This window comes from Acinonyx jubatus, chromosome C2 (genome assembly GCF_027475565.1).
Source record: "Acinonyx jubatus isolate Ajub_Pintada_27869175 chromosome C2, VMU_Ajub_asm_v1.0, whole genome shotgun sequence".
NCBI lineage: Eukaryota > Metazoa > Chordata > Mammalia > Carnivora > Felidae > Acinonyx > Acinonyx jubatus.
The window spans coordinates 27,253,727-27,266,562 of NC_069384.1; the positions used below are offsets into that span (position 1 = coordinate 27,253,727).

Below are 12,836 nucleotides of genomic sequence, written 5' to 3' on the forward strand. Positions count from 1 at the left end.
ACTCAGTTCCTATTTTTGCTTAATTCCTTTTATTCCCTTAGAATAAAAACACAATTGAAATTTCTGCTAATAAACCAGAGGTGCATTATTAGGGTAACCCAAGTAAAATGCCTTTTTTGTTGTTGTTAAATTATCCGGGTTACCAAAAACAAACAAACAGAAAGAATCAGTCCTAGATTCATGTATAAAAGAAACCCTCAGATCATCAGGTAGCCATGGCTAAGGCAGGAAAAGAGAAACTATATAGGAAATCAAATTTAATTCAAGAAAATAAAATAGTTTAAGAATTAAAAAAAATAAAAAAAATTAATTGAAAATGTTAATTGTACCTTAAAGAACCCTGCTTCAGGGCCACACCTGTCATATACATTCCTGGATTTACCTATCGCCATGATAATACCTTGCATGTTCGGTGTCATCATGATCTGCCACAAGGAATTTAAAGTAAGAGTTTTTGAATGGTTAACATAAAAGTAAAAAATAAAAACAAATTTCTTTACATGCAAGTTAAAAGTCCTTTGTTTTTTTACTATTTACAAATCAACCACTGCATATTTTATAGCAAATATGATCCAGTATGCACGTTAAGTATCTTTCAAAAGCATCCATACAGGGCCACAGCTAGCTCCATAGGGTGCCTTTGTGCAAACTGCACAGAGGCACCCTCTCTGAACTGAAGAATTTTAAAAAGGCACCTCCTCTTGACAAATTTAAAAAACGTGCTGCTCTCTGAGAACCACTTAGAACAAGCAACAGTTTTTATTTTAAAAAGTGCCTCTTCTTTAAGGTTTGAGCAGCTCAGCATGAGCTCAATTTCACTTCCACTTCTGCCTGTGGGCTGGGCACCCCTGCATAATTCTACAACCTAAATGTCTATAAGCTGCAGCCCTGTATCCACATGACTTTAAGTTCTGAGGTACATGCACTGTTAAACTGTCACTCCAATCAATTACAAAAACAAAACACAATGCATCTCTGCCAACAGCATAAGCATTTGCACAAAATATAGTGTTAAATGATTAATCACAATTCTACTTTTTTAAAATACCAGAAGGCTCACCCTAAAATAAGCACTCAGGTGCTTGATCAATAAATTAACATTTGTATTAAAAACATGCCAGTTTCCATAACTTTCAAGCACCAACATGGTAATAAAATGGTTAACTGGAACAGTGTACTCCTATTAACTGGTAAATACTTAAGTGTTTCTTTGTTTTTATAATTTTTTATCATTCTTAGCTGTTTACATTTTAAAATACCTGCAAAATGAAACAACTCAAGGAACTAGGAAGCTATTGTATTAGCGCAATCAAGAGATTGCATCCGTAACCTTTGATTCATATAATGGTTTGATTATACACTCAGAGTCACAATATATCTAACATCTGCTTCAGAAAATCCTTCTGACCAGTTCCTATCTCACAAACCAGCTTCTCATTTTCCTCATGGCCCATGGTCTCTTACACTGGCACAGAAATATTAATGTCTTTGTGACACCTCTGATTTTGGTGATTAATTCCTATTTAACAGCTTAATTGTAACTTTGGAGTAAGCTGAAAAAGTTACTTGGAAAAAACTATTTAATATATATTCAATTCTCATCCATGCCAGTAAAAACTAATAAATGATAGAATTCAAGGTCTTCCCTGTGTTACTATTCAGAAACAGCTTCACTGGCCCTTCTCTCAAATATAAAAAAAAAAAAGATCGAATGTAAGAGGTTTAAGAAAAAAGTGAAAAGCTGGGGGGATCTGATAGGATAAGGACAATAGCACATTTTCATCTGGAGTCTCAAGAACCATATTATAGAAAGCAAAACTGCCTCTTTATAATTTGGGAAACTAAGTAGATGAGAAAGAACTAAGAGTGAAGAGATAAAATGGAGTTGCCATAGTGTATAAAGCACTGGTAGGCATTGAGAAATGATGAATCACTCACTTCACATTCATATGGAGGTTGCAGAAACAAAAAGATCCACTATCTATTTTCAATCATGCTGTAGGATCTTTTGGCAGGAAATGGTGGGTTAAGTATTATAGTACATAATTCAAGTGAAATAGGAAAAACTTATTTTTTAAATATTCAAATTTTTGCTACTCAATGAAACAAACCTTATTGATAGCCATCAATCTGAGAATAAACTGATCATATGTCTACATAAAGAATTAACTCTGGAAACATAAAATTATCCTTTTGACAAATTCCGTAAGCTTTCTACTTAAACTTTCATTTGAAATTCAAAGTTGTTAGCAGTTGGTAAGGTAATTTCAGATCACGGGTGGGTAAGCTGTATGTTATGCAGCAATAGACATAAAGGTGAAGGTGCATGCATGCCCCAATATGTGTATTAAATAGCCAAACATAAGTAAGAACAGTGCAGACATCTATAACAAAGGTACCTCGTCATCATAACCCCCCTCCTTTGACTCAATCATGAATTTCCCTACATGAGGAATCGCCACCTCTACAATTTGCTGGTTAGAAGGTGGTTGGCTTGTGGTATTTTCAGGTTTCTGCAGAAAAAAATTATTAGTATGAACATTAGAAAAGAGAACAATGGAAGTAACAAGAGTTAAAGGGCAGAGATTCACGAATCTTTTAAAAACACCTGCATTTGCTTAGTATGAAATGACCACCTAACACTAACATTAAAAGTGAATGCATTAATCAAGTAATAATACAAGATCTATAGCTTTCCTTTTACATCTCAACCACTAAATTTTCTTTTTTTTCCCACAAAGCATTTCTACAAGGATATCAAATCCTTAAAAATAATAAATACTAGAGGGGTGCCTGGGTGGCGCAGTCGGTTAAGCGTCCGACTTCAGCCAGGTCACGATCTCGCGGTCCGTGAGTTCGAGCCCCGCGTCGGGCTCTGGGCTGATGGCTCAGAGCCTGGAGCCTGTTTCCGATTCTGTGTCTCCCTCTCTCTCTGCCCCTCCCCCGTTCATGCTCTGTCTCTCTCTGTCCCAAAAATAAATAAACGTTGAAAAAAAAAATTTTTTTTTAAATAATAAATACTAGAGTTGTAGTTCCCACTGTTATCTATAAGTTATAGTTGAAGCTTCTGTTTTTTTAAATTCTAATAATTCCATAAATCCTTTACTGATAACTTCATCAAAATAAGACATGACTTCCTCTGAACCCAGAGAATTTATAGGCTTTCTTTCTTACGGCTCTACCTTTCTAATAAGTAATTGTATATCCAATTAATATCCATACTCTACTGGGATTAACTCACTCTGTAAAGTCTATGAGAGTCTTGTACGATGTATTTATATAGAAGAGTCTAATGAATTCCTCCTTCTGAAAAAGCTGCTGACATCACTCCTTAACAACTCAATCAAATTTCTTTCTTTTTTTATTGTTTTACTTGGTAACAAATTCTATGAATTTCCCTAATCCACACTAATGGAGTAGAAGGCAGAGTGAAATCCAGAAAAGTCTACTCAAAGATCCTAATATGTTCATTCAAAATACTATGTGGGGGCACCTGGGAGGCTCAGTGGGTTAGGTGTCCAACTCTCGATTTCAGCTCAGGTCATGATCTTGGAGGGAGGTCAGGTTTCCAGCTGAGTGTGGAGACTGCTCAAAATTCTCTCTCTTCCTCTCCCTCTGCCTCTCCTCCTCTCAAACAAAAATCCCCCCCCCACCCAAAAAAACCCAAAATACTGTCCAGATTTCACAAGGAACTTTCTATTACTGAATAAATTTATAATTAGCATATTTTCACTATTTATCATAAAGAAATTTTACAAGTACTTAAGTGCTCGAAAGTAGCTTGCTTAAGTCATTTCAATTTGCAGCTTTAGTTTTCTGAAGCAAAGGTAAACTTTAGTTTTGACATAAAATAAACAGAAAATTTCAATGAAAGCAATTAAGGGGGTTGTATTTCCTTTTGAAGGGGTTTTATTTCAATTTGGAATATAAGTAAATTTTATTTTATTTTTATTTTTTTACACTTACTTACTTTTGAGAGACAGAAAGAGACAGAGTGCAAGCAGGGAAGGGGCAGAGAGAGATAATGTGACACAGAGTCCAAAGCAGGCTCCAGGCTCTCAGCTGTCAGCACACAGCCCGACGCGGGGCTTGAAATCACAAACTGTGAGATCATGACGTGAGCCGAAGTCGGACACTTAACCGACTGAACCACCCAGGTGCCCCTAAGTAAATTTTAGGGATGAGAACATTTACTGACATGACCTCCTCTGAACCCAGAGAATTTATAGGTTTTCTTTCTTACGGCTCTACCTTTCTAATAAGTAAGTGTATATCCAATTAATATCCATACTCTACTGGGTTTAACTCACTCTGTAAAGTCTATGAGAGACTTGTACGATATATTTATATAGAAGAGTCTAATGAATTCTAAGAGTCTAAGAGTCTAAGTACATATGCAAAAAGAGTTTAAACAATAAAACAAAAACTAATGGCCAAGACTGATATTGTTCCTTTTAAAAGAAATGCTATTTTTAAACATAACACATCTAGAAAAGGTTTCCTTATTTTGAGTCCTCAACTTTTCAAGAGGAAATAACCAACCTGCATAGTTGTGATCACGAGAGATAATATTCAGCTAATGCAATACCTGATACACATTAGTGGTTCTATAATGACAAGTATTACCAATATTATATTATATTAAAGTGCTTATATTTGAATAGAATAACGCAATATTACTATCATACATACCTAGAGAGATATGCTTATTAGCCCATGACATTTAATTAAGGATTTTTAATCCGTTTAGCATATGAAAGAAGAATAATTGTGCTAGGTCTCTCTTCCTAAGAGTGAAATTTAAGCAGGTAAATTAGGCGATCTGTCTAGACACTGGTATAAAATTTCTCACAATCAAACTAATCTAAAACAATACTATTTTAAGAAGAAAGAATATAAAGGTAAGGCAAGTAGCAACTGGGAATATTACTTAGAATACTATTCCTTATAAAAAAACATATTGCCTTTGGAAAAAAAAAAAAACAGTTGCACTTAGGAAAAGATGTTTTATAAACCTTTTCAGTTACCACACAAGAGTTTCAACAGCATCATACTGACAAATAATATGGGTGCAAGTTGAAAAAGGGAAAAAACTTTGGGTGAATATAATAATTCTTTTGTATTATTCATCAAGTCTAGGTATCCTAAAGCACCATAAAATTTTTCCATATAAAGAATATGAGGGTTCATTAAAGTAAAGTACATGTGTATTTATCTTTTTCTACTATTGTCAGACCCTATAAAACACCTTAACAAAGGCTAAACTTGAAAGGAGTTAATAAGTTCTTCAGTTAATAGAAGTTCCAAAAATAATTAAAATACAAAGACTTTTATTAATTGCCTGAAATCCATTAAGTGGATTTTTTAAAAAAGTCGTTTCTCATGAAAGGGCTTTTAGGAAGCTATATAACTACAATTTCCTTGATCCCCTTAATATGCTCCTATCTTTTAACCTAGTAATTCAACAATGGGGAATGTATTCTAAAGAAATAAACTGAAATACAGAATAAGTTTCATTTGTAACAGCCTATTTGTAATAATGCAAAAGTAGAAACAAATATACAATGGGGGAATGGGTGTGTAAATAAGAATTTAATCACTCAATGGAATAACACCTAACCATTAAATGTTTTTTACAAAATTTTTAACATGGGGAAATGGTTATGTTACAGTGTTAAATATTAAAAGAAGACAAGGCAAGATACATACAAAATTTTACATGCAGTAGTACCTCAGCAAAAAAAAAAAAAAAAAAAAAAAAAAAAAAACCCAAACCTGTACATAAAAATAAGAACGAAAAAGAGCATACCAAAATATTAACAGTGATTATAGCTTTGAAAAGTGGGACTACAAAGACTGCTTTCTTAAAGTATACTTTTCTGTATTTTTCAAATTTCCTAAAATATTCCACTTAAAATTAAAGGCATTCTTATAAAAAGTAAGCAGTGTGAACACTTAGGAAACATCTCTCTATGGTTTCTAGGACTATGCTTTCCAGAGAATTCTTCAACTAAGATTGGAACTTAATATATTGTGTATTTGTGAAATGGTTAGTATTTAAGCAAGAAAAAGAAATTAACAGCTGCTTAGTACTTACACTACATGCTAGGCACCCTCAAAAAATAATCCTAACTAATCCCACAATCATGTCCATTTTATGTAAAAGCAAACAGGTTTAGAAAAATTAAGCACCTTATTTAAGTTTGCCTAGTTAGTGAGAATGAAAACCAATATTAAAAAACCCAGGACTATCTAATCCTAAAGTCTAAACACTCTTTTCATCTATACAATTTAGTTTCTAACACATGTATACCTTTAAATGAGAAAAACCAGGAGGTGGTTACTATGATCCTAAGCAACTAATCATGAGACCAAGAACAAAATCCTTCAGATAGCCATGATTAACATATTCCTAGACATGTTGCAGGATTTATACAAACAAATGGGGCCAACTGTTGGTACTACTCCAGAAGATAAGCCAAATGGAAAAATATTTACACTAGCTCTCTATCATACTCTCTCAGTGCTATCCTCCTCTCTCAAGTAGAACGAAGCAGTAGGTTGTAGGCTTGTAAGATGATATCTGTATTAGTAACTTAATTTAATAAAGTAACAAAATTTAAGTGCTGGTTTCTGCAAATTTATGTTACACATGATTAGCCAAACTAAAAAAAATCACGTTTCCCTATTAAGCTAAATACTACTTTTGGCTTTTTGATTACAGTTAAAAGGAGGATACTTATTAACTATAATGCAGGCTTTAACAAATAAAATTCCTAATTAGCAAAGGGCCAAGCAAATTACATTTTTATATCAGGCAAAAATATTTCTCCCTTGTATTTACTTCTCTGCCCTTTTTACCTCCCTACGTTTTCCTCTTCTACCAGGACCCAAGAAGTGAGACATCCCAGATCCATTACAAGAAGCATTTTCCAGGAGTGCTATAGAGTTAGCAGGGGTTCATCAAGCTCATTTAGAATCTCCAGGGCATTTGCAAAATTTAGAATAATAATATTAAAAAAAAATCTATGTTAATACATTTTATAGCAAAATAATATATAGTAAAAAATTTTCAAACGGAATGAAATAAAAAAGTAATTTGATTATTTCATTTATCGAAACATAATTAACATACCTTATTAATTGAACATTTTGGTTAATCAAGGTCCTATCATATTAAAGACCTCATTGTAATTAGCAGGTTATTGCTGAGATTAAGTTCACTAAATAGAAAATTGTGTGTTGAAAAATTATATGCCCTGTTCCCGTTACTTCTCTTGGAGGCTAATCTACAAATACTAAAATTAGCTATCATGAAACCTGCATTACAGCTGCTTCGCTCACTTATTAAAAAAATAAGTAACTACAACAACCGAACGTTTTTGTAGTAGAAAATTCTTGAAATAACATCTCTCAGAATGTCATATTTACTGAAAACACAGTATAATACCAGTGTACTCAATTTATTGCTATAAGAAGACATACTTGAGAGCCACAATACAGGAGAGTTATAATGACAATTTTGTATAGGACACTACTGAAATATGCATAAGCCACATTGCAATATCACATTTATCCTGCTAATAATACTCTAACCTAGAATATCTAGTACTTAACTATTAAACATATTCCGTGAAACAATGAAAATTATTACCTTACATTCCCAACTATTTCAATGTATGAAGACCAAAGATGGAGGGAGGGGTGAGGGAAAAAAAGAAATAATGCTAAATTTTATACTTTTCTTTTTAAGTTCCAAATCAAATGATCAACAGTCTATAATTATGATTTTTTGTAATTCTCTAAAAGGAAGACAGAAATTTAGTTTAAAAAAAAAAGCTATTTAGAAAATTACAGCTTTAGGGGGGCTTGGTGGCTCAGTCAGTTAAGCATCCAACTCTTGGATTACAGATCAGGTCATGATCTCACAGTTCTTGAGGCTCTGGAGAGCCACGTTGGGCTCTGTGCTGACAGTGTAGGGCTGTGGGGCCTGCTTGGGATTCTCTCTCTCTTTTTCTCTCTCTCTGCACCTCCCCGCTTTCTCTCTCCCTCAAAATAAACAAATAAGCTTAAAAAAATCTTTAATAAAAAAAAATTACAGGTGAGGAAAATACAGCCTAGGGGGTTAGGTACCACCCACAGCCCCTGATCCCTTTAAGGGCAGAGTTGCCCTCTGGCCTCCTTTCTCCTGACTCCCATGCAGGAAGCTCTCCATTACACTGCAGGAAATGTCATGAAGATGGCCATGTTCAGAGAGCTAAAAGAAAAGTTCTTACCGACTGCAAAACTGTTTCAGGACTTTTATCTTCATGCTCATGTGATGCCTTGGTAATTATTCGAATAGTTTCTTCTTTCAAGTGCTTTGAGAAATCACTTCTTGATGGCTGCTCTAGATATTCTGCTTCTCCTGCTTGTGCTTCATAAGAAAAGAATCAGTTGTATATCTAATACAAGTCACAGAGAGCCTGTACTAAGATGAATCTGTTATTTATTTCTAATTCAAAGTTATACAGTAATTAATTTTTCTTTTATTTAATGTATCACTAAACATATAGCACCTACCCCAGAATTTATAACCCCTCCAAATTCAGGTTGAAGAGCAGTCAATGACTAGAGAAAATACTCATTGTATCATAGTCTATGGTTAGAAATTCATAGCAATCTCATTTTGGAAAATCAGTAACATTCTACCAAAAAGAAAAAAAAAGCGGGGGGTAGGGGGGGTGGGATTTAGTTTATATAACAATCCTGGTCTGAATTTCCATAGGAAACACAGCTGTTTCTCTGGCCACAGAATCCTTTTTCACACCTGACAAAACTCTAACCTTGAATGAACCCTACCTGCTATCTTTTCTGAACCTGTCCTGGTAACTGAGTGTTGTCATAGGAAAAACCATCACAACCTAGCAAACTGAAATTAATATAAAATCAAGACTTCAAGGGGTGCCTGGGTGGCTCAGTCAGTTAAGCGTCTGACTTTGTCTCAGGTCGTGATGTCGCAATTTGTGGGTTCGGGCCCCACGTTGGGCTCTGTGCTGACAGCTGTCTCCCTCTCTCTCTGCCCTTCCCCAGCTCATGCTCTATCTCTCAAAAATGAATAAATATTAAAAAAAAAAAGACTTTAAATGTTATCCCTGTGAAGAACTCTCAAAGTTTTATCTATCATCTAGGTTCTGAGCCCCAAATCCACCAATGCAGCAATGTACTCTGAATATCCACAAAGTGCTTCATGTAAGTGGGTCTCTGCCTCTCTCTCCAACAGAACTTTGTGACTTTTGCTCTCTGTTCAAAAAGGGAGTTTAATACACCAAAGAGGTTTTCCTTTCAACCTTCAGATCTTTCCACATTTTCTTCCCTCTGCCTGTACATTCACCCACTCTCCACTCTCACTCCTGCATCTAAGAACGTCTATGTGTCTTTTTGTTTAAATACCACTTCAAGTATTCCTGATTACACCACTTCTAGAGCTGGGTGTCTCAGCTTTGGCACCTATTACATTGTGGTTCACTGTGATTCTTTGGTGCGAAGGGTTGTCCTGTGCACTGTGGCATCTAGATGCATCTAGATGGCATGTAGATCTACTGTGCACCATGACATCTAACCACTAGATGCAAATGGCACGGTCCTTCCAGGTGTGACAACCAGAAATGTCTTCAGTTTGTCAAATGTTCCCTGGGGGGCAAAGTCACTCTCAAATGAGAACCACTGTTCTCAAGTAACTTACTCTTTCTTTCAGTAGCACTTTACCGCAATTATGACTTAATTACTACTGTTCTCATTTCAAGCCCATATACCCTGCTAGACCCTGAGAATCTCAAGAGGAGAGATACTATCTCATTTTTGTATTGCTATTTCTTCAAAACCTAGCATAAAAAGCATACAATACCTTAATGGAACAAATGAATTAATAAGTAATGGATACAAGGAGTATCCTTCTATACAAAGATGCAAGGAGTATACAAGAAAGTACACTAAAATGTTCTACAATGTTACTCAGATCGGTTAAGTGAGCCCTTCCTCAACCAACTGGTGGGACACAATAGGGCTACTGTCATCCTTTCCAATATTTGATTAAAAAAAAAACTCTCAAAATGAAATATTATTCAAAAAGAAATACTATAATTTCAACATATATGCATGGTACTCCATCCATCCAATACATTTTAATTAAGCATTTAACTATGTGCCAGGCACTAGGCTAGACAGTGAGACTCAAAGTGTGAACAAAGCAGCCAGTCTGTCCTCTCATGAAGTTTAGAGTCAGCTCTGGAGAAAGTCATTAATCAAAAGAATCACACATATGAACTGTGACAATATTACAATACATTCTAGGAATAAAATGGGGGAGTGATAACTTAGATTATGGAATATGAAATAAACTTTTCAGCTTAAGGATAATGGGTTGATCATCCCATTCCTTGATGGAAGGATGATCTGAAAGAAGGTCAGTGTGGCTGGGCTACAGTATAATAGGAGATATATGGCAGAGAGGACAAAGGCAAAAATCGTAAGGGCCTTCAAGTCTAATAAAAGTTTTAAGGATAAAAGTAAGTGAATAAATGTTTGAAATATAATGGCAATGCGGCAAGTTTAAAAAAAATAATCCTGGCTACAATGTGAAGAGTGGATAAGAGAGGAAAGTAAAACTAGAAAGTAAAACTAGAAAGTAAAACCAGAAGTACTAGAAGGTACCAGAGCAATAAGAGCAAGAGATGACGGTGTTTCTGGACAACAGAGACAGAGAGAACTGGTAAACTGAAGATGTATTTTGGACATAAAGGTTGGAGGCGGAAGATGACTCTAAGTTCCTGGCAGAAGGAACCAGGCTGATATAGGTGAAATGACACTACGACAAGGAAAACTACAGGAAGGAATGCTTACAATGTGTGTGACAGAAGGGAAGTTTAAAGAAGTCAAATAAATATTTGACTATTTCTGCATCTCCTGACCTTGCACTGCAATGTTCTTTCAGTGCCCTGTATGATGGATAAGGTAAAGAAAATCTTAAGGTATACCTCCAGCTGAGAGGAGGATGCAGTGAGGGCCAAGAAATCCACCTGCTCTGACACTGGTCTAAAGTGAAACATGGACAGTCTACAGAAAATAAGTTGTTAAAAACAAAAGTACTTTTATGTGATCAACATAGTCAAATATATCTTAGGTCCCCAGGGTCAAGATTTCCTTCCATATAGGGATTTGAGTTCAAAAACCTTATGAATAATGATGAATGATCTTGCCTAAATATCACATAGTACTATTTCTTCTAGAATTTATCCTCGTCTACGTATCTTCCAGGGAACTTACATTTGAGTGGCACTGTAGTAACAGTAGATGAACCTATAAGGATTTGACATCCAGGAGTTTGGAAACAAAAACCCAAACTTCATCCAGTATGTTTGATCCTCTGCCATTTTACAGTACTGTGCTAGATATCAGCAATGAAAAAGAAAGTTGACCTAAAATTCACTCGCTTTAAGGAACTCTCAATAAAATCAGATTAATATATACCCCATTACAATACAAAGTATTAAATGCAATAACAGAGTTATGCACGAGGTTCTATAGAAACACTGTGGGCCCAATACACACACTTGGGATGATGCTGCATGTTAAGAAAGATTTCCTAGAAGAAATGCCAAATGAGCTGAATCTTGAAGGATTTGTAGAGCAGATTATCCTGGGAGATGAGAAAGAAGATTCCAGGTTGAAGGACTAGCATATGCAAAGCCACTGTAAGAACAGATAAAAGATTAATAAAATCCTTGCTATTAATGAGCCTTTACATTGGTAAACAAATCAAAATATAGGTACAACTTAAATGTGGTAGTGAGAGTAGTTGGGATTAAGAGGAAGAAAGGTAATTATTGCTACAGGTATAACATTAGGGGGATTCATAGACTTTGGGATATGAGGAAAGCCTTGAAGAATGGGCAAAATTTCAAGAATACTGACTCTCAGACGATATTTTTTAAATGAAGGATACTTCGTAAGAAATGCCATGATAAGAAAGTTCCCCTCAAGCAAAAGTAATGGGAAATAATCTGTTTATATGAAACAAAGTATTCACAGAGAAACAGATGTGGAAGAATTACAAGGGAGTCAAATACAGGGTCCTTATAAAAAAGCAGAAAGGTTTTGGCTTTGTTTTGTCAAACCAGAAGAATAAAAAACATGTTTCCTAGCATAACCAAAATGAGGAAAATTAGAAATTCTTTCACTACCCAGAGATAAGTGCTATTAATATTTTAGTTTATATATTTTCAGACTTTACTTACCCATATTTTATAAACAAAAGGAATTATTCTGAATATACTGCTTTTAGCGTAATGTAACAAACATTTTTTTGTGTCAATATAATGTTCAGTGGTTATATCGTATGGAGGGTTCATACCACTCATATTTCACCTACTGCACATACAGGCAATTTCCACTTCGTTGTTAAAAACAACAGGACAAAGAGTTTGGCTTTGTGTGTATGTAAATACATACAATGCTTTTTGTTCTTCCTGTAACTCTACAAAAGCGTCCTCACAGCTGGCCTGTATAAATGGTAGGAACTCAATTAATAGAGACCACGTTGTTTTCTTCATCTGTGTTCTGACACTTTATATACTAATTGGTCCCTCAGTTTAATATTATTGCTCAGACTTCAATTTGGAATACAACTGGTGATTACCAGTTCTCTATGGAGGTATATAATATCCCTGTACCCAAAGTATCTCTCAAATCGTGTATTTGTCTTGTGGGTACTTCACTGAGATTTTTAAATGGTTATCCTCCACATAACAGATTTTCTACTCGTGCTCTATGTTCAAAATGTAGGGGCTTCACTCACC

At 35.0% G+C, this 12,836-nt stretch overlaps 1 protein-coding gene across 5 annotated transcripts in view; it reads right to left on the minus strand.

Annotated features, from left to right (window-relative positions):
- Window positions 1-12,836, minus strand: part of USP25 (ubiquitin specific peptidase 25) — a 150,431-nt gene that overhangs the window by 26,095 nt on the left and 111,500 nt on the right. For 3 of the 5 annotated variants that reach the window (XM_027077518.2, XM_027077517.2, XM_027077520.2), the window contains 3 exons: window positions 8,277-8,416; window positions 2,400-2,513; window positions 330-425 (listed from right to left, as the gene is read on the minus strand). In XM_027077518.2, coding sequence (XP_026933319.1) covers window positions 330-425; window positions 2,400-2,513; window positions 8,277-8,416 — 350 coding nt within the window. The remainder of the gene's footprint in view (window positions 1-329; window positions 426-2,399; window positions 2,514-8,276; window positions 8,417-12,836) is intronic. The other 2 variants (XM_027077521.2, XM_027077519.2) reach the window with 1 other exon arrangement.